At 40.8% G+C, this 19,172-nt stretch overlaps 2 protein-coding genes and 1 long non-coding RNA gene across 3 annotated transcripts in view; all 3 read left to right on the forward strand.

Moving 5' to 3' along the window:
- LOC120746965 overlaps window positions 1-19,172 on the forward strand; it is a 253,809-nt gene that overhangs the window by 224,347 nt on the left and 10,290 nt on the right. The gene's annotated exons all lie outside the window — the stretch shown is intronic.
- Window positions 8,183-12,112, forward strand: LOC120746969. Its single transcript, XM_040052552.1, has 3 exons — window positions 8,183-8,476; window positions 9,362-9,721; window positions 9,797-12,112. Exons 1-3 carry the CDS (start codon window positions 8,407-8,409, stop codon window positions 10,006-10,008), a joined length of 642 nt encoding a protein of 213 aa, XP_039908486.1. The 5' UTR covers window positions 8,183-8,406; the 3' UTR covers window positions 10,009-12,112.
- On the forward strand, window positions 15,942-17,853 carry LOC120746974. The gene is made up of 3 exons (XR_005698997.1): window positions 15,942-15,979; window positions 16,066-16,251; window positions 16,371-17,853. It is a non-coding gene; the product is annotated as an uncharacterized LOC120746974 (long non-coding RNA).

A 19,172-nucleotide genomic window follows, 5' to 3' on the forward strand; every position in this document is an offset into this window, starting at 1 on the left:
GACTCTTTATCTTTGCTCAGGAGTCGAGGAAACACAGCAGGCAGAGAAAAGATCAAATCATTCACTCATTATATCAACACAGCTGCACAGTGGACACATGACCTTGTGGGATTTACTTTTTCAGTAGCTTGTTGTCCAAACTTTATTGAAATGTGTTGCAGAGATGTGTTTGTTTGTCAGCTGTTTGTGTGGAGTTGTTCTTTATGTTCACCTCAAATCAACCTGAGTGTCATTTCTCTTTAGTTCTGATCTCACTGCTGAGCTGCACAACAAACCAAGGTCAGTAACCTTCTTCTGTCAGAGTTTAAACCTGAGAAATGCTCACTGATATGACCTGATTGAGTTCATGGTTCACAATGTAAAGTCTAACAGATCATCAGTTTCACATATGAATGAAATTATTTATTTAACAAAACACCTTTTACGTCATTCTGTTGTTTTTGACAAAAGTCTAACCGATCATCAGTTTTTCATTGTAACCCTCACAGCTCGTCTGACTGTGAGTCCCAGCAGCTCTCAGTTCTTTAAAGGAGACTTTGTGTCTCTGAGCTGTGAGGAGGACGACAGCTCTGCTGGATGGACTCTGAGGAGAAACACAAGCACACAACAGAGGACTCAGTGTGGAAGAGATGGGTGGGGAACATCATTTAACTCATCATGTGACTTCAGTTACATCGTTGAACGAGACAGTGGAGTTTACTGGTGTGAGTCCAGAGAGGGTCCCATCAGTAACATGGTTAACCTGACAGTCACTGGTAAGCTGAGTGTGTGGAGTTAGTGTTGATGAAGCTGTGTGTAAATGGATGAAATGCTGTAGTTTGTCTCTGTGTTGAGGTGGATCAGTGATCCTGCAGAGTCCTGTCCTCCCTGTGATGGAGGGAGATGACGTCACTCTGCTCTGTAAAACAAAGACCACTCCCTCCAACCTCCCAGCTGCTTTCTATAAAGATGGCTCCCTCATCAGGAAGCAGCCTACAGGTCACATGACCATCCAGCATGTTTCCAGGTCTGATGAAGGCCTCTACAAGTGTGACATCAGCGGTCATGGAGAGTCTCCATCCAGCTGGATCACTGTCACAGGTGACACACTCACCTGTCTGTGTTTCTGCAGCTTTCAACATTCACAATGTGACGACAACTTAATGACTGTGTTTGCTTTATTTTAGGGGAACGCACCACCACACCTCCACCTACATCCACACCTCCACCTACATCCACCTCTCCTCCTGTTCTCTCTGCGTTATCATGTGTTGGATTAGTCTGTGTTGTGGTTCTACTGGTGTTACTGGTTCTGCTGGTGAGACGATGTGTTCACAGGAAACCTGAAGGTGAGACTCAGACTTCCTGATTTTTCATGTCTGAGTTTGTTTAGTAGAATAAAGTTCATATTTATTATGACCACAGTAACAATTTAAGTTTAATCTCTGTTTAAATATTTAATTTAGATTTTTTTTTCATTTTTGAAAATTTCAGAATATGATAAAGATGTTTTAGAAGAAGAAATCATCACTCATGTCATGTACGACACCATCAAGATATCAAATCAGCAGCAGCAGCCAATCAGACAACAGAGAGGTAATATTATGTCGAGGAGGATGTTTTCAAAATTTCTGCTGAGTTGTCGGATTTTCTTCTAAGAGTGTTTTTGTGTAACTTTACAGTTTGGGGATATTTAGAGAAAATATGAGTGAAGAATTTAATGGACCTGCAAATGTGTGACCTTTTTGTGCATTATGAGTATAGTTTGGTATGAAATGGGTACGAGAACATTTTCTCAATCATGTTTTTAACAGTGGTTAACTGAAGCTAACAGCTCTGCAGTCGTCCAGCATCCTGTTTCTGATAGAAAGAAAACACTTCAGCTGCAGGTGTTTCAACACAGAGCTATTCATTGTTTATCTGAAAAAAAATCTGTTCTGTCTCTGTTTCAATACCAGAGGTGGCAAAAGTACAGATATTTTTTATCTAAGTAGAAAATATCTGTACACTGAACCTCACACGGTGGTTCAGTGTGGGGAAAATCCCATTAGTTGGCTATGATCTGCTGCCCTGAGGTTTCCTGTTCTCTGTAAATTGAATTCAACAAGTTGTGTGCAGATGTTTCACACGCTATCTTGACTGATTTCCGTCCTCTGCACTTACAGTACACTGTGTACACACTGTCCTTATACTAGACCGGATAAAGTTAGTGCAAAGGTGAAATTTAGTAAATGAATGTCAGTTTCATCAGCTTAGTTTCAAATTGATTTCTGCTACATTTGATGTAAGCTAACTCTGACCATGAAATCACAACCACTGTGCAGCAGTCACACACTAAATCCATCACAATGTGACAAACCTAAACTGCAGATTGTTTTCAAGGAAGTTTTTGAATAAAGCATAACACATATTTTTAACTCTAAGCACTCTTCTTCCTCTCCTTTCCTCTATTCTTATCTTTCTCCATCTCTGAGTGAAGTTAGCTCTCTTTCTTTTCAGTCCTGTGAGCTGCTAACGGTCCCAAAGCCGGACCTTTAGCTAGCAACACACTGTGAGACAAACTGCACACAAACAGTTTGTGTGTTTGCTGATGTTTATTAAGTTGATAGACATGTTGCATTTGAAATTACCTGCTTCTGAAACAACGTTACTCCCTTTATGCTCATTCCCCTTTTCGAGGGTTAGCTAGATACTAAAGCAAGCAACCAGAATCTATGAACATTAGCATTCATTTTAGTGCTGTGCAGAAAAAAAAGAAAAACATTAATCTTGCTGAAGATTCTAATTAACACGAGCCTTCTCTGTACCTGATTGTAACTAAGGCTGAATAGCAGCCTTAATGCTGTGATGTTTGCTTTGTGCTCCATGGTGAAATACATCAGTCAGCATTTACGGCGGATGGCAGCTTTGTGGTCGTCCTGTGTCAAAGAAACCTTCCATGTGTACAACTGTTTCACAGCAGATGAGTTCAGATAAGAAAACAGCCATAGTTGTTATCGCTTAATCTCTTTACTGTGCCACTTTACAAAAAAGAAGAATGTTTTGCAATAGCTTTAGTGCAATAACATAAAAGCAATGCAGTTGTTGTGCGTGCAGCAATTTAGATGTGTTTCATTCTACAGAGACGGATTCGGTTGTAGTCTACCCAGGAGGGAGAACTGAAGACGTCAGTTATGGCCAGACAGCCATCAGAACAAAGAGTCCCAGGTACAGCTGCTCGTTATCTTTAACTTAGGACAGAAACAAGCTAGCTGCTCATCCTGTTGCCATGCTAAGCTAACCACATCCTGGCTCAACCTCAAACCACATCCCAGTTCACACTTAATCAGTCTGAACTGGGAATGTTTGTGATGCAGAGAGGTGGAGACTGGAGGTCTTGATTGAACTACAAAGCTTGTAATCATGTTTGCTGTTGTTTGAACTGTGTATGTTTGTGTTCAGACTTTAAACCAGAGCCAGACGTCGTCTACTGTTCACTGAAGTAGTCCACCAGTCCAACCACTAACGTCCAGCTGCTGGTCTCGAAACTGGTTCATCCCAGCACCTCAGACTAGAGGACATCCACATGTTACAGAGATTTTTATAAGTATTTTCATCTTGGTTGAAAAAGCTAAAAATCACCAAACAAAGCTTTTTTGTGTTTCCTGGATTTCTGCAACATCAACAAATTTTCGCTCTCACTTGCATTTCTCACGTGGGTTTCTGGGTTTCTAAAATACGTCCTGTGGAAATTTTGATTTGTTGCTGTTTTGTTGTGGCTAACCGACACCCACCTGTCTGCAGAATACAGCGAAAACCAGCTCCCTGCAAACAGAAAAAAACAGGATCATCATGCTTTGGTTAGAGCAGCTTCAGTACAGTAAAGGTGTCTGTTTGATGTCAAAGACTTTTTTCTCACCTTGAAACCAACCAGCAGCAGCTGACACAGAAAATTTTTTTACAGAGCTGAATGGTTTTGGTTTCTGATAAACTTGAAGCTCATGAATTTGTGACTCTGACGACTTCTTGACTTTTGTCACATGTATTTTAAACTAATTTTAATATTGAACAAAGATAACCCAAACCTGGAGTGTTTGTTAACCTTCTGACAAATGTAAAAAAAGAAAAAGAAAGACAGAAATGAAATACCAGTGTGTGTTTTCGTTTGTTCCATTTTTATTATTTTATTTTCGAAATTTATGAACAATGTTTTTTTTTAATCCTGAAGGAAAATGTCCCATCATCTGTTTGTACCAAGCTGAAACACGCTTGGATTGTGCAGCAGAACACTGATCTGAAACACACCAGCAGGTCCATCTCTGCCCAGCCTCAGGCTTCAACAGGACTTAGGAGGCCAGGGACGACCTGACCCGCCCCAGTGTTTTGGCGCTGGATCACTGCATCTGACTGCTGGTTAGGGACTCTGTCTCCCGTCTTTCAGCCCTGTTAACTCACCACTGGACTCCTGCCCTCCAGAGGGGCTCTTCATTCCTGGCCTTTTCAGTGGACAGGTTCTGTCTCACGCACTTCTGAAGTGTGAGATGGAAAATTTGACGTATTTGGCTGTGGCTACCTAATACACATTTTCTGAATGCAGAAAACAAAGAATAAACAAAGTGCACTGAGATGCTTGAGAACAGGAAATGTGTGTTTGAGAATGAATAGTTTTAGTTTTTATTTCTGAATAACAGGACATGTAATTTTGCTCTCGTGGTGGAAGTGTTTGCATGATATTTATTGTTTCCTCATCTCATCTCTGTTCTTTCTTCAAAATTATCTAGCGCAATGTTTGATTCTGTCCTCATGATGGCACTGTTGTTTCATTATTAAAATTGTAGGACTGCAGAGGTATAACAGTGTTTTAGAAGTGAACTGCACAGCCCCAAGTATTCATCCAAGTCATTGAATCCAAGTGTTCCAATCACTCCCATAGTGACAGGAGTGTAAAACTTCCTCTTTAGTAAATATTCCACAGTCAGCTGTTAGTGGTGTTATTACAAAGTGGAAGATTCTGGAAATGACAGCAACTTAGCCATGATGAAGTTTGCCATATAAAATCATGGAATGGGGTCAGCACAAACTTTCTGCAGAGTCAGTTGCTACACATAACCAAGCTTCATGTGATCTTCAGATTAGCTGGAGAACAGTGCATAGAGAGCTTCATGGAATGGGTTTCCATGCCCGAGCAGCTGCATGCAAGCCTCACCAAACTCAGTGAATGGATCATATGCAGTGGTGTAAAGGATGCCACCAGTGGACTTATTGTTACTGTTATTGTGCTCTATAATAATAACACCACAAAGACAGACAGGAGAATGAGCTTTAGGAGTCCATGCACATTTAAAGAGTCACTGTGTCCCCTCAGCTGAATGCTACTGACACCCTTCAACGGATATGCTTTGAATTATGTTCAACTTTTTGGTAACAACTTTAACACCCCTGGATTAGTGGCTGGAGCCCAGCCTAAGTTTATTATTCCAAGATAAAATGTACGTTCTGTTGTTGCAAAGTGGGAACAACAGAAATTCAGACTAGGTTACAGAGTGGGGTCGTTCAAGATTCAAGATTCGTTATTTGTCACGTGCGTGGTTACACAGGCATAACACGCAGTGAAATGTGACGTGATACTCTCCTCGACTGTGCAAAGAAAAAAGAGAGAGAAGACAGATCTTTATATACAGGGAATAAATATATACAAAGAGGAAATTATGTGCAGCAAGTGGGTGGGTCATGTACATTATATAAATAGAAATAGAAATAAAATGAAACAATCTGGAAATTTACAGGGTCGTTGCATGTTGAGGTAGCATGAAACTGCTGAATGAGTACCTGCAGAGCTCAAAACACCAACACAAGAGTGTGTGCTGGGACCTCACAAGGTTGGGTTTCTTTTTTTTTCTTTTTTTTTCTCTTTTTTTTCTTTCTCTCTCTTTTTTTTTTTTTTTTTTTTTGTCCCGTTTGGATCTATAGCCATCAGAATTGTTGTCTTAAGGCCAAGAAAGATGCCAAGCGGATTTATTTTACCAAGTGGATCATCATGGCCTTGCCATATTGGTCCATTTGATTGACCTTTATCATAATTATGAATTTATGTTATTTTCAGTTGCTACAAACGGGACAGACATGACTGTGGGATAGGACAGGGAGAAAGAATGAAAGAAAGAGAGGGAGAGAAAGAAAACCAAAGGGGAGAAGAGACGGTGAGAAGGGGGGGAAGAAAGAAAAAAACAAAACAAAACACCTGGGTCACCTGTATGGAGAAAAAAAACAGAAGAGAAAGCAAACAACAAAGAACAACATAATAAAAAAAAACGGCACCATCACAATAAACTAGCTAGCAGTAGATAACAGTAGATACTAAATATTAAACGATATTGTGCAGCACGCAAGATAGAAAGCGCACAATGTGCTTTGAGGCAGCAGCCAAGAAAGCTGTAGTCCGCGTCTGTGAACACCCGTGTGTACACCTGTGTGCATACCTGTGTGGATCAGCATGCTTGTATTCCAAAGGTTTCTCCATGTAACGATCTGCTAGGGAGTGTGGGGAGCCACAGCCCCGTCCCCCAGGGCATGAAGCAGGTATGGAGGAGATCAAAACTCCAGACATCCAGAGGCCCCAGAGTACAAGGACCCGAGGAGGACCACCAAAGGGGGAGGAACCGTGCCACCCTCCTGGGAAGAGCTGAGTAGGGCCCCAAACGAGAGGTCACCCAGCAGCTACGGAGCAGAGGCCAGAGGGGGTTGCAGTGGCGTGCCCGCGGGCTCTGCCGGCAGCCAGCTGTGCCAGAGAGGACCGAGCTTCAGGCCCAGAGGCCTGAAGGCACCCCACCCCCCGGAAGGAGCCCAGTCGGGCCACAGGCGCCAGGCCCCGCCAATCGGCCACCAGGAGTGAGCCGGTACATACATGAGCGCCCAGCCCCAGTCGACAAGGACCACCAACACGCCAACATCTGAGGGCATCAGCCACCAGCAGGGAGTGTGGTGAGGGGAGATAGGCCTCAAGGACCCACCCAGGGGCAGCCAGGCTACCAGACCAGTAACCAACGTCCGCCAGCACGGACCCTCCCCCATCTCCGTTGTACACAGCCACAAGGAAAACACCATCTAAGAGCCACCAGTGCCCCTAACCAGGTCATGGCCACATCCCCCGGGCTGAGCCCTCCAGGGAAAATGTCCCTAGGGACTCCCCAGACGCCCTAAGGCCATCCCTACCCCCATATCAACCACAATAGCGAAGGCAGGACCAAACCATGACCCCCCACCCCCACTAGGTGATGAAGCCGATCAAAGGAGCCCAAAGGGATTGATCAAATGTGATGGCAGAGGCTGTATCAAGACTAATGTGATCTATTAGATGGTTTCTATATTGGTTAGAATTAAGATTATTTTTACCTTTCCAGTTAATGAAGACCATTTTCTTGGCAATGCATAGGGCCGTAAAAACAACGTAGGCTGTGTTTATTTAGACCTCATCCAAGTTGCCCAGCAAGCATACTAAAGGGGAGGCTGGAATGTTACATTTCAGACACTTTGATAAGTCTTCACATATCTCACGCCAAAACTTCTGAACTGGTGGACAGAACCAAAGAGCGTGGATGTAATTGTCCGGTGTATTTGCTGTGGAGTGTGAGCAGTTGTTGGAAGGCGTATAGCCCATCCTATGACCAGTATAGTGCACTCTGTGTAATATTTTGTATTGTATTAATTGCCTCCTTCACAATATGGTGAAAAGTCAAAGGTGTTATCAGATCAGACTCACCTACTGCCATCTTTTGTCCCAGTGGAAAGGGTTTTATTTGTAGATGTGAATGTTTTATTATGCAGGCACAAGCAAAAGAAACCACAGCCTGTTTTAATTCCCATGTTTTACATGCCAAAAAAACCAAAAGTCATCAGGCCTCAGCAAGTCAAAAAATGAGGTAAATGCAACTTGAGATGAACTACAACAAGCGACATGTAACAGCGACTCTGTGAAGCACATCATGATAAATGAATTCATATGAAGAAGCTGTCAGGCTTCATCAAATGCAATATAAAAAAAACCCATCTCAGTCATTTGCATTCACACCCTTACTGCTGTGGTATGTAGCTTGTCTGTACGCGTTTATGCGGGCGTTTCCACTGGTTCATTCTTTCCCTGTAATCAGATGTACACAGAGACTCCTCCCTGGTGCTCCATAACAAACAAAAGATTTGCTCTCTGTGGCTCCAACACAGCTTGTTCTTTGGAGGCTGCAGTTATATATGGAGATAAGTCACATGTGAAAATTATTCAGAAACTGAAACCGTTAAAAACTCAGGTGTGATCAAGTCTGCTCTGTTATTAACTGTTATTAACGTTGCACAGTTGTGACATGACTCCTTTGGATGGTTGGATTTCAGTCAGTGAAGAGTCTAATGCTGTCAGGTTTTTTTGAACTTGGCTTATGTTATTGAAAGACATCAGAAATGTCTGCTGTAACTGCGTCGCTCTGCTCGACTTTGCTGTTTGTCGTCCTCGTTGTGGTCGACTCTGCAGGTGAGATTTAGCTGTGTTTCCTTTTGCTTTTTAAATTGATCGGTCTTTTTGCCATATTAATAATTATTGTCTCTGTGTGTGAAGACATGATGCTGGCGGCAGTCTGTTAGGACTTGTCACTGTGTGTGTCCAAGTGTGTCTGAGATGTGTTGAAGTTTCAGGAGTAGCTTTCTTTTTAATGACTTATTCTGACTGCCATGAGCATCGAGACCTGAGTATTTAGTTAAATTATTTCATGTTTCTATGTGACGAGGACGTGTTGCGGATTTATATATTATTTTGTATTTGTGGCATTTCTGAAATATGGATGTACGCTTTCTGGACCTGTGCAACACGCTGCAAAGTAATATTGCAATTATAATAATAACAAATAATATCAGCTGTCATTCATAAGGAGGTATATGTTTATTGGAGGTAAGTTGAATGATTTTTTGTGGGGTTTTGAGACTTTTACATGATTAATTCCTCAAGAGTTTGTCCCATAAAAACACAAATAAATTTCAAAACCCAATTTTAAGCCAAAATAAATGTCAGATGTAGCAAATGTGATACAAATTAAAACCCATAAATGTCAATTAATATTTAATTCACAAAAAATAAATAAATCTTCAGCGTTCAATAAACAAACCATTAAAAAAAGAAAAAGAAAACTACAACCTATTTTTTCACTAATGTTAAGAAATGCTTTTATTAGTGAGTGTAGTATTTTCTAAAATGTAAGAAATGTTGTTAATATTTGCACAGTTAGACACACACGTATATTTCACCTCTGATCACAAACTCATTCCCAATGATGTAAAATAAACGTGTGTGTGTTCAGCAGAGCTCAGTGGTCTCACTCTAGCTCCTCACACTAACCAGCTGCTGTTGTTTCCTCTCTTTCAGTTGTGATAAACATCCCAGCTGTATCTGGACAAAGTGCCATTCTGTCGTGTCAAACTCAAAACAAATCCGTCATAGTGGTGGAGTGGAGCAGACCTGACCTCAAGAATGAGCATGTCCTGTTTTACCGGGATGAGCAGTTTGACACAGACAACCAGCATCCATCTTTTAAGCAGCGGGTGGCTCTGCGGGACAGACAGATGAAGGATGGAGACGTGTCTCTGATCCTGAAGGATGTGACGATTAACGACATCGGAACGTACGAGTGTCGTGTTTTCATGAGAGGGACAAACCGCAGGAAGAGAGCCATTTTGGAGACTGAGCCCATCTGCATCATCAACCTGAGTGTCTCTGATCTTTCAGGTGAGTCACTAGAGTTCAGTGTGTCTGTGATCACCTACCTGACAGCTGACACTCACACCTGTTTCTCACCTGCAGGACCACCAGGAGGACAAGAGAGGTTTAGACATATTGGACTGATCGTTGCCCTTTTACTCTTCACTTCATCACTGCTTCTTCTTGGAGTTGTTCCTTTCATCCACAGAAGACAAAAACAACGACAGACTCACGGCTCACAGAAGCCTCCTGGTGTGAGTGATTCTCCTACTGCTGATATTAGTGTAGAAACAGAGAGGATCTACACTACATAGAGGCTGATGATGCTGAACTTCCGGCAGACATCAAGCATGTTGAGAATTTGATTTGATTTTTCTGGATTAGTTAGCACCACACGTAGAAAACAAAGACACTGGCAGTCACATTAACTTCCCCATCCATCCATCCATCCCCCACCAGGGCTAACCATGTACTCTGCCAGCATTTAACTATAACTGAGGCCCAAATAACCAAAAAACTGTAAGATCTCAGTGATCTTGGCATTACTAAGAATTAAGAACATGCCTAGCACCAACAACAAACTGAGAAAGAGGATTAGCACAAAAAACAAATAAACCAAACACAAGTTTTTCCCATGATACAGTACTGACACCACCTCTCAGTCTCAAAGCTCTTCTGCCAACTGTCACATGACTAACTCAGCACTATTATTACAGCCTTATGAAAACACAGAATGAAATCAGTTTCATGTAACTGCAGAGTTTGGTAGTTCCAGCTGACGCCTCACACCTTTCTCTCACACACAGGCTGGGTCTGTTTCCTCGGCTGCTTGTTGCTGGTGTTTATTTATTTATCTATTTAATTATCATTGGCATAGAAAGAACATGTGAGCCCTGTTCCAGGAATAATTGTTGGGTTATATCTCTAAGTTTGTTTAAACAGTGATGAGAGAAACTCAGATTTTCCCTTAAAGTTTATTTTAACTCTGAGTCAGTTGCTGGGTTAACAGACTCAACAGACCAGTTCCTCTTTGGCTGAATGACGCTCGGTGTCATTTTCTCCTTCATAAAGTTGCTGTCAAAGTGCTTAAAGGAGCAAAATAATGAGAAGAAGCTGGTTTAATTTCCAGTTACAGGTTAGTGTCCGTGTTTATAACTGTGGACAGTGCTGCGGCTGTCAGAAGGTCAGTTCCATTGTACTGAAAGCATTTAATGTTGTTCATACACGGATCAATGATAAAGTATTTCTCGTCTTCTCTGTCGCACCGACCAAAAAGGTCTCACACAGCTGGATCCTGGAGATGATGTAAATACTTGTGTGAAGATGAGGCTGAAATGACAGATTACAGAACAAGATTCACTCATTAAATGATGTCAAACAATATTTCAAAGGTTCAGAGTTTAAACAGATTGTTCAGTGAAAGTCACCTTAACATGTCTCAGTGGGTCAACTCAGAACTAGAGCGCCTGAGGATGTTGTTACTCTGTAACAGTTCAACAAACCATGTCCGAGCTCACTCGCAGAGCTGCACGGATCTAAAACTGAAAGGATCACAGATTTAAACCAGATCAGGCCGGGATCCAACTTGGCTGATCTCAGAGTCGACCTGCTCTGTCTTCTCACCGTTGTCATTGAACGTCGAGGGGCAGACAGATGATCTGGGTACAGGCTGACGTTAATGATACTGAACATCCAACAAGGAGGCATCAAACGCTTCCTGAATTTCATACAACTTTACATTAGTCTAACTATGCTGAAAGGATTTAAATTGCAGACGTTTCTTCTGCTCTTGAAAAGAAAAGGAAACTCAAATGTGACTTACAAATAGTTTCCTTGTAACAGCCAGTAGAGTTTGAGTGTTTTGGCTCCCAAAGACAAACTGTTACAGAATAATCACAGACACTAGCAGCAGACAACATCAACACTGTATGTGACTGTCTGAATGTGGGGGAGGTTACTGTGGCTGATAGCAATAATGAATCTGCCTGATAGTGTTTAGCATCCGTTAATGAAATACTACTGAGTGAGATATACAAAGTTTTACTGCAGCGATTTGAAACCAAAGAGAGAAAATATTAGAGTGATTGGTGAAGCGTAAATAGTTATTTTCCTTCAATGAAGGAGGCACTTTGGTCTTTTTTTAATTGACTTAAGTATTGGTGATAACTACGAGTTTGTTTGTGTCACTGTTAATAAAGTCTTACTGTGCTAATCGTGTGTTTTTTTTAAATTATTTTTAATTCTTAATTCATCTGTTTTCACAAGAGATGCGTCATGCATCTGCTCTATGTATGTTTCTGCCTTGCAATTTGTGATTGGCAGGATTAACCTTAATGCAGTGATGTTACTGTGATTCTATTGGCCCAAATGAGTAAAAGTTTAATCATGAAAATAAATTAAATAATTTCTGCTGTTTAATACTTAAGACATTTCAACTCCCACAGATTCTGCTAAATTGCAGAAGGCCGGGCAGTCTTGACTAAAACCTCTGTAACTTTGCTTTGTTCCACTTCAGCAGCATTAGTCTTTGCACAGATAATGTCCACATGTTGACTGATGATTTTCTGAAGATTATTGTCCGACGCAGCATGTTTTCAAATAGGTATAATGCTATAAAATACAAAAACAAAAAATTTAGACAAGGAAAAAAACGTATTTTTCCCTTGTTCCACGCTCAGTTACTTTAACACAGAAATGTCTGCTGTAATATTTATACCTCTCATGAAGTCTCACAAGTGTTAGCTTTATTTTGATACCAAGACTGTTTATACAGAGTTGTTAATTGCAGAGTAATACTCCATTTATTTTGTGCATGTCATTTTCGAGCAGGAGCCAAAGACTGTTGGGGCTGGAATCAGATTGAAGCCAAAAAACCTTTCCTAGAAAAGGAGACATGATTCACTCTGACGGGTGTGAACGTGCGAACATGTTCAAACTCAATTACATTTTTCATAGCTACCATGTACTCGGTTTGTGTTTTCCTCAAAACATTCCCACAAATGTTTGTAATATGCAAAGTGAAAAGGTTTGGTTTGGATAAGAAGTAAGAAAAAACAAGTAAAATAAAGTCTTAAATTATACAAAACTGAGTAATGCAGTGTGCATATGAATTTAATGTTATAACAGTGGGTTATTTCACACTGTTAACCAGAGTGACAGCCTGTGGGAAGAAAGCGTCTCTGTGGTGGATGCTTTTAGTAAACAGTGCTCCGTGTCACCATCCTGAAGGCAGCAGTTTGAACAGTTGTGAGCAGAGATGTTTCCTAACCCTGGACGTGTACAGGTCCAGGATAGAGGGAAGATTGAACATCAGAGCCGATGTATTTATTGAATATGTTCACTGTACTCTGGAAATAAACGAGCTCTTCTTTAGTGTTTACAGACTGATCAAGAAGCACACCCTGTTTAACACTTTCCACAGTCTCATTCATCTCCAGCCTAAACACAGGATTAAGGTAATCTTTATCTACAGTAAATATACATGTAAACATTTCATTAGAACTGCACATGCTGATTTTGTTCATTCTTTAACAAACTATGAAAGCTCATTGGGGATCTGCTTGTATCCATGTTAGTGTTTAAAGTCCAACATCTCCCTCTAGTGGCCATATATAAACATGTGTGAGGATGGTGTGAATGTAAAATGTGAATCATAGTGTTCCAGTCAGTCATCAGCAGGGTTTTAATAGTTTTGCAATTTTCATTAGTTTTTATTTTTATTTATTTCTTATTTTATTTATTTATTTTCAATTTTATATCAGTTTTAATTAGTTTTTACCAATTGTTTGCTAGTTTAGTTTAGTTTTTATTTTTTTGAAAATCCTTAGTTTCAGTTATAGTTTTAGTTGTGTTTGCAATAATTAAGTGTAACAAAATCCCAGTTTCATCATATCAGTCATGCTCTTCTGCTTATCCTTGGGTATGTTGCTATTCCAGCTACCATACCCTGCACCCTGTCTGTCGCAGGGCTAACATGCAGAGACAGACAACTCACATTCCCACCTCTGGGTTCTTTAAATAAATAAATAAAGGCAGATGAACAACCATTGATACCAGGCAACTACAAAATATATATCTTGGCCCCAATCAGACTATTAACTCTTGCAGCACCGGGTGTTCGTAATTTTGGTTCAAGTGAATTGATAAACTTTTTGAAGGCCATTGACTCACAGTTGTGTAGATATCCCCGTCCTGTTGTCTCGGGATGCATCACGCTGCCTTGCCCGGGGTTAGCGTCTGTTTCTGGGGATGAGGTTTGAGTGTGCTCCCTTCTCAAGGTAAGCTAGGTTAGCCTTCTTGTGTGAGCTTTTCAAGTGCACTTTAAGGTTTGTGGGGGGTTTCCCTTTAGAAATGTCCCTCATAATTTGTCTCTTTCCACTACAAGACACTTGCTTTATCCAAAACACAGTCATATTCAAAGTAATCCCAAATTGGACTCTGGCGCTTTCTCCCGACTTTTCCTGACATGATTCTGCGCGTGGACGGAGCAGCAACACAGACGACTCGACTAACGTACTGCCACCTGCTGGCATAATGAGACACAGCAAGAAAAAAATCTGGAAACTAAACTTCATTTTCACCCTTGACTATTGTATGACACGCACACATCAATGAAAACTAAACACATTTTGCTATAAATTCAGTTAATTTTAGTTAGTTTTGTGAAAACTCATTTCAGTTTTAGTTAGTTTTCCTTTTTTTTGTTTTTATTTTTATTTCCGTTAACGAAAATGTTTTTTCACTTCTAGTTTTCATTATTTCGTTAGTTTTCGTTAACGATAATAACCTTGGTCATCAGTGTGTTATAGATTCTGTTAAAAAAATAAATAAATCCTTACATTTTATTTCGTATGCATTCATGTTTTACTACTTGTTTTGTAGCAGCTTTAAGAAATTTTTGTAAGGTTTATGTTATATAAAAACACTACAGGGGGTTTTGAATAGTTTAACACTGGCATTTTTAAATGAAGAGGAAAATAAGTGAGTCCCCCACCTCTGTCTTTAAACCAATAGAAAGCTGGTGCTCAGAGGAAGAGGGCGGGCTTTACATGGTGTCAGTGACAGAAATGAAAAGAAGCTCAAATGAGTGAGAAGGACGATGAAGGAAACATCTGTGCTGTGTCTGCTCTGTAAGTAGAATCTCTGTGTTTGTTTGAATTCTTGTACTTTGACTGTCTGCTCTCCTGATAACTGATGATGGAGGAGAAGACATGAAAAACAAATCAGGCTGAATTCAAGTTCAAACACCACGAGGACCAACTGCAGGTCTGAACTGACTCTTTATCTTTGCTCAGGAGTCGAGGAAACACAGCAGGCAGTGAAAAGCTCAAATCATTCACTCATTATATCAACACAGCTGCACAGTGGACACAAATATATCACTTTAATATTAAATATTTGGTGAATACCAAAAGTTCACATAAAGAGATGCTTTTTAGATAAAGGTGGTGCAGTGGAGTTGTTCTTTATGTTCATCTCAAATCAACCTGAGTGTCATTTCTCTTTAGTTCTGATCTCACTGCTGAGCTGCACAACAAACCAAGGTCAGTAACCTTCTTCTGTCACAGTTTAAACCTGAGAAATGCTCACTGATATGACCTGATTGGGTTCATGTTTGCAGAAACTCTCTTTTTGCTTTTTGAAAGAAAAAAAAAAACTCTTAACAGATCATCAGTTTTTCATTGTAACCCTCACAGCTCGTCTGACTGTGAGTCCCAGCAGCTCTCAGATCTTTAAAGGAGACTTTGTGACTCTGAGCTGTGAGGAGGACGACAGCTCTGCTGGATGGACTCTGAGGAGAAACACAAATATAGGAAACACAACTCAGTGTGGAGATGGGTGGGGAAAACTTGTTGGTTCTTCTTGTAACATTAGCTACATCATCCCGTCAGACAGTGGAGTTTACTGGTGTGAGTCCAGAGAGGGTCCCATCAGTAACATGGTTAACCTGACAGTCACTGGTAAGCTGAGTGTGTGGAGTTAGTGTTGATGAAGCTGTGTGTAAATGGATGAAATGCTGTAGTTTGTCTCTGTGTTGAGGTGGATCAGTGATCCTGCAGAGTCCTGTCCTCCCTGTGATGGAGGGAGATGACGTCACTCTGCTCTGTAAAACAAAGACCACTCCCTCCAACCTCCCAGCTGCTTTCTATAAAGATGGCTCCCTCATCAGGAAGCAGCCTACAGGTCACATGACCATCCAGCATGTTTCCAGGTCTGATGAAGGCCTCTACAAGTGTGACATCAGCGCTCATGGAGAGTCTCCATCCAGCTGGATCACTGTCACAGGTGACACACTCACCTGTCTGTGTTTCTGCAGCTTTCAACATTCACAATGTGACGACAACTTAATGACTGTGTTTGCTTTATTTTAGGGGAACACACCACCACACCTCCACCTACATCCACACCTCCTCCTGGTTCCACCTCCATCATTCTTCCTCCATCACTCTCTCCTCCCGTTCTCTCTGTGTTGTCATGTGTTGGATCAGTCTGTGTTGTGGTTCTACTGGTGTTACTGGTTCTGCTGGTGAGACGATGTGTTCACAGGAAACCTGAAGGTGAGACTCAGACTTCTAATTTTAGTGTTTTTGTTAGTTCTTTTTCTTTTAAACAGCTTAGATTAAATGTTCTTTCAAAGTTTTAGTCTTTCTTTTTTTTCATTTTAAATTCACTGCAGCTGAACACGAGGCAAACATGGGAAGTGACATCAACACTGAAATCACATACGTCCAAATATCACATCGCCAGCAGCAAAACAAAGGTAAATTGTTGCTTTGGTTATTTTTCAGGAGCTGCTGGGAGCGTGAAAATCCTGCTAGAGGAGTTTTTGCGTTCCAGTCAGGCGTTTAATCCAGTTACTTCTCACAGCTAACGTTGCAGAGTCATAAGGACCTGGTTTATGTCCCTGGATGAACGTTACTGTATATCTCAGTGTTGTTTGGTTCAAATACAGTTTAGCATCATTTTCTTTCAACCACCTTTGGCCTGGTGTTGTAGATTTAGCCACTGGTCCACCTCGTATGGACCCCACAGACCATCTTTCAGTGACACAATTAGGCAATACATCAGGTTGGGCTCAGATGTGTGTGTGCTCTGTTCAGTTTGTCTCTTTATGATTTTCAAAATTGTTCTTTCCAATCCTGCTAACAACTGTGACCTCTTTAAAATTCTGTTTTTAAAACCACAGCAGCTGCTTCCTGTTATTCCCATTAACTGCTGTCTGACACTGATGAAAACTCTCACTGCAGTATGTCATGCACATGGTACTGTTCATGTTGTGAGGACCTTTCCGGGTTGCAGGTTTGGTTTGTGGTAAAATGTGCCTGTCTGAATCAAAGGATGATCAAAAGACCATCCACCTACTTTTTCTTAGAAACATCTTCCAACTCTGACGTCAAATCCTGTTTTGCAATAGTGAAGGGAAAAAAAGAAACTCTGAAAACCTGGTGTTATTCAAAAGCTTTTCATTAATCTCATGCAGCTGCATAAACTGTAATGTGTAGTGCGGTAATGTAAAAGTACTGTTGTTATAACTGCAGTAATTTCTCTGTGTTTTATTGTGGAGAAAGTGATCCACCTGCAGTCTATTCAGCAGTGAGAACAGGAAGTGTCAGTTATGGACAATCAGACAGCAGACGACCGGATGTACAGCTGATCTTAATCTCCAGCTTTTGACAGAGCCAAGCTAACCACATCCTGACTAAAGCCAGTACATCAAATCGTCTTCTTGCTTGGAAAGGAAAATGTTTTCTTTCATGCAAAAGAGGAACTATTTCTATTCCACTGTCCTAAACTACACTCGTATTAAGAACATTTGCCGGAAATATTGTTTTTTGAACTGTGTGTGTTTGTGTTCAGACTTTAAATCAGAGCCAGACGTCATCTACTCTTCAGTGAAGTAGTCCACCAGTCCAACCACTGACATCCAGCTGCTGGTCTCTGACTGGTCCCCCCCCAGCACCTCAGACCAGAGGACATCCAGACGTCACAGAGATTTTTATGTCTTTTTTCCAGTTAATAAGACTCACGCTTCTGAGTTAAAAAATTGTCTTTTAGTTCAAAATCAACAATATAAACGTTTTATATGTATATATGTGTGTTTGTATTTTTGCCATATTTCTGTAGCATCAATAAAATGTCGGTGTCAGTTGTGTTTCTCACGTGGGTCTCTGGGTTTCTAAAATATGTCCTGTGGAAAATCTGATTTGTTGCTGTTTTGTTGTGGCTGACACCCACCTGTCTTTAGTGCACAGCGAACATCAGTCAGCAGCTGCAGACTAAAAATAGCAGGATCATGCAGTGGTTATAACAGCTTCAGTACAGTAAAGGTGTCTGTTTGATGACAGAGATTTTTTTCTCACCTTGAAACCAACCAGCAGCAGCTACATCCAAAAAAACCCCGTAGTTTTATTATTACAGAGCTGAAGGGTTTTGGCATCTGATAAACCTGAAACCCATGAATTGTGACTGCTGTGGAAAAGCATTTCACCACTTCCTGTCTTTGTACTGACATTTTCAAAATAGGCTCAATACCTTTGATTCAGCTGTATCATTTATAGCGTTTATACTTGTGAGGCAAGTGCACAGGAACAAGTGCAAGTGCAGTCTCCCAGTGCTTCCAGCAGGATGCAGCATCTAACTAGCTTTACTGAAAAGGTGCTTTACCAGGAAGGGAAAAGAGAGGGAGCCATCATAACTACTTAATGGTTAAATGTGCTCGAGGACATTTGATAAACTGAAAATTTTAAAATTACAGATGGTGTGATTTTCTGTTTAGCTCTCTGTTCTAATGTAAATCAGTTTTCTAAAGTTTGTGTGGAAAATGATCCACCAAAAAATCCAACCATGGCCTTGAACCTTGTTTGGTGGAGGTCATGAATGTCCGTGCTATATTAGCTGGGATAGTCTGGAGCCTGTCCCAGCTAATATAGAAAGGCAGGTTACACCCTGGACAGGTCACCAATCTGCCAGTTATCAATAACTACCAGAACAGCACGATGTTAGCACAATTCCACAACAGTCTAAGTGTAAGATTAAAGGTTTCCTACTTTTTATGCACACCGCTGCATCTTAGACTGTGAGGCTGGTGTTGGTGGAGGTGACTCTGTAAAGCTGACGTCCAACTTGAAGTAGAAATAAGAAAAAGTAGAAATTTGTAACTTTCCATCTCAGATGAAAGTGACAATATTGCTATTGTTGTATAGAAGAGTGTAACTGTGTCGCTAGATTTAAGGGTTAGCTAAGTCATGCTTAAAGTGGTAAAAGCTCCCTTTAAATCATCATGGTAACTTATGATGAACACACATTAAGCGTAAAAATGTGTATATACAAGATTCAAGCTTTTCTTCAGAGTTGCTGGGTTGTTTTGTTTTGTTTTTGCAGCAACAGTGTTGAACAGATGAAATAATTTGTCCAATAAGGATAAGAAGTGTTTACAAACTCTGGGCTTGACATTAAAGAAACAAAAACGAAACTTAAT

This window comes from Simochromis diagramma, unplaced genomic scaffold (genome assembly GCF_900408965.1).
Source record: "Simochromis diagramma unplaced genomic scaffold, fSimDia1.1 OVJJ01000410.1, whole genome shotgun sequence".
In the NCBI taxonomy this organism is placed as follows: Eukaryota; Metazoa; Chordata; class Actinopteri; order Cichliformes; family Cichlidae; genus Simochromis; species Simochromis diagramma.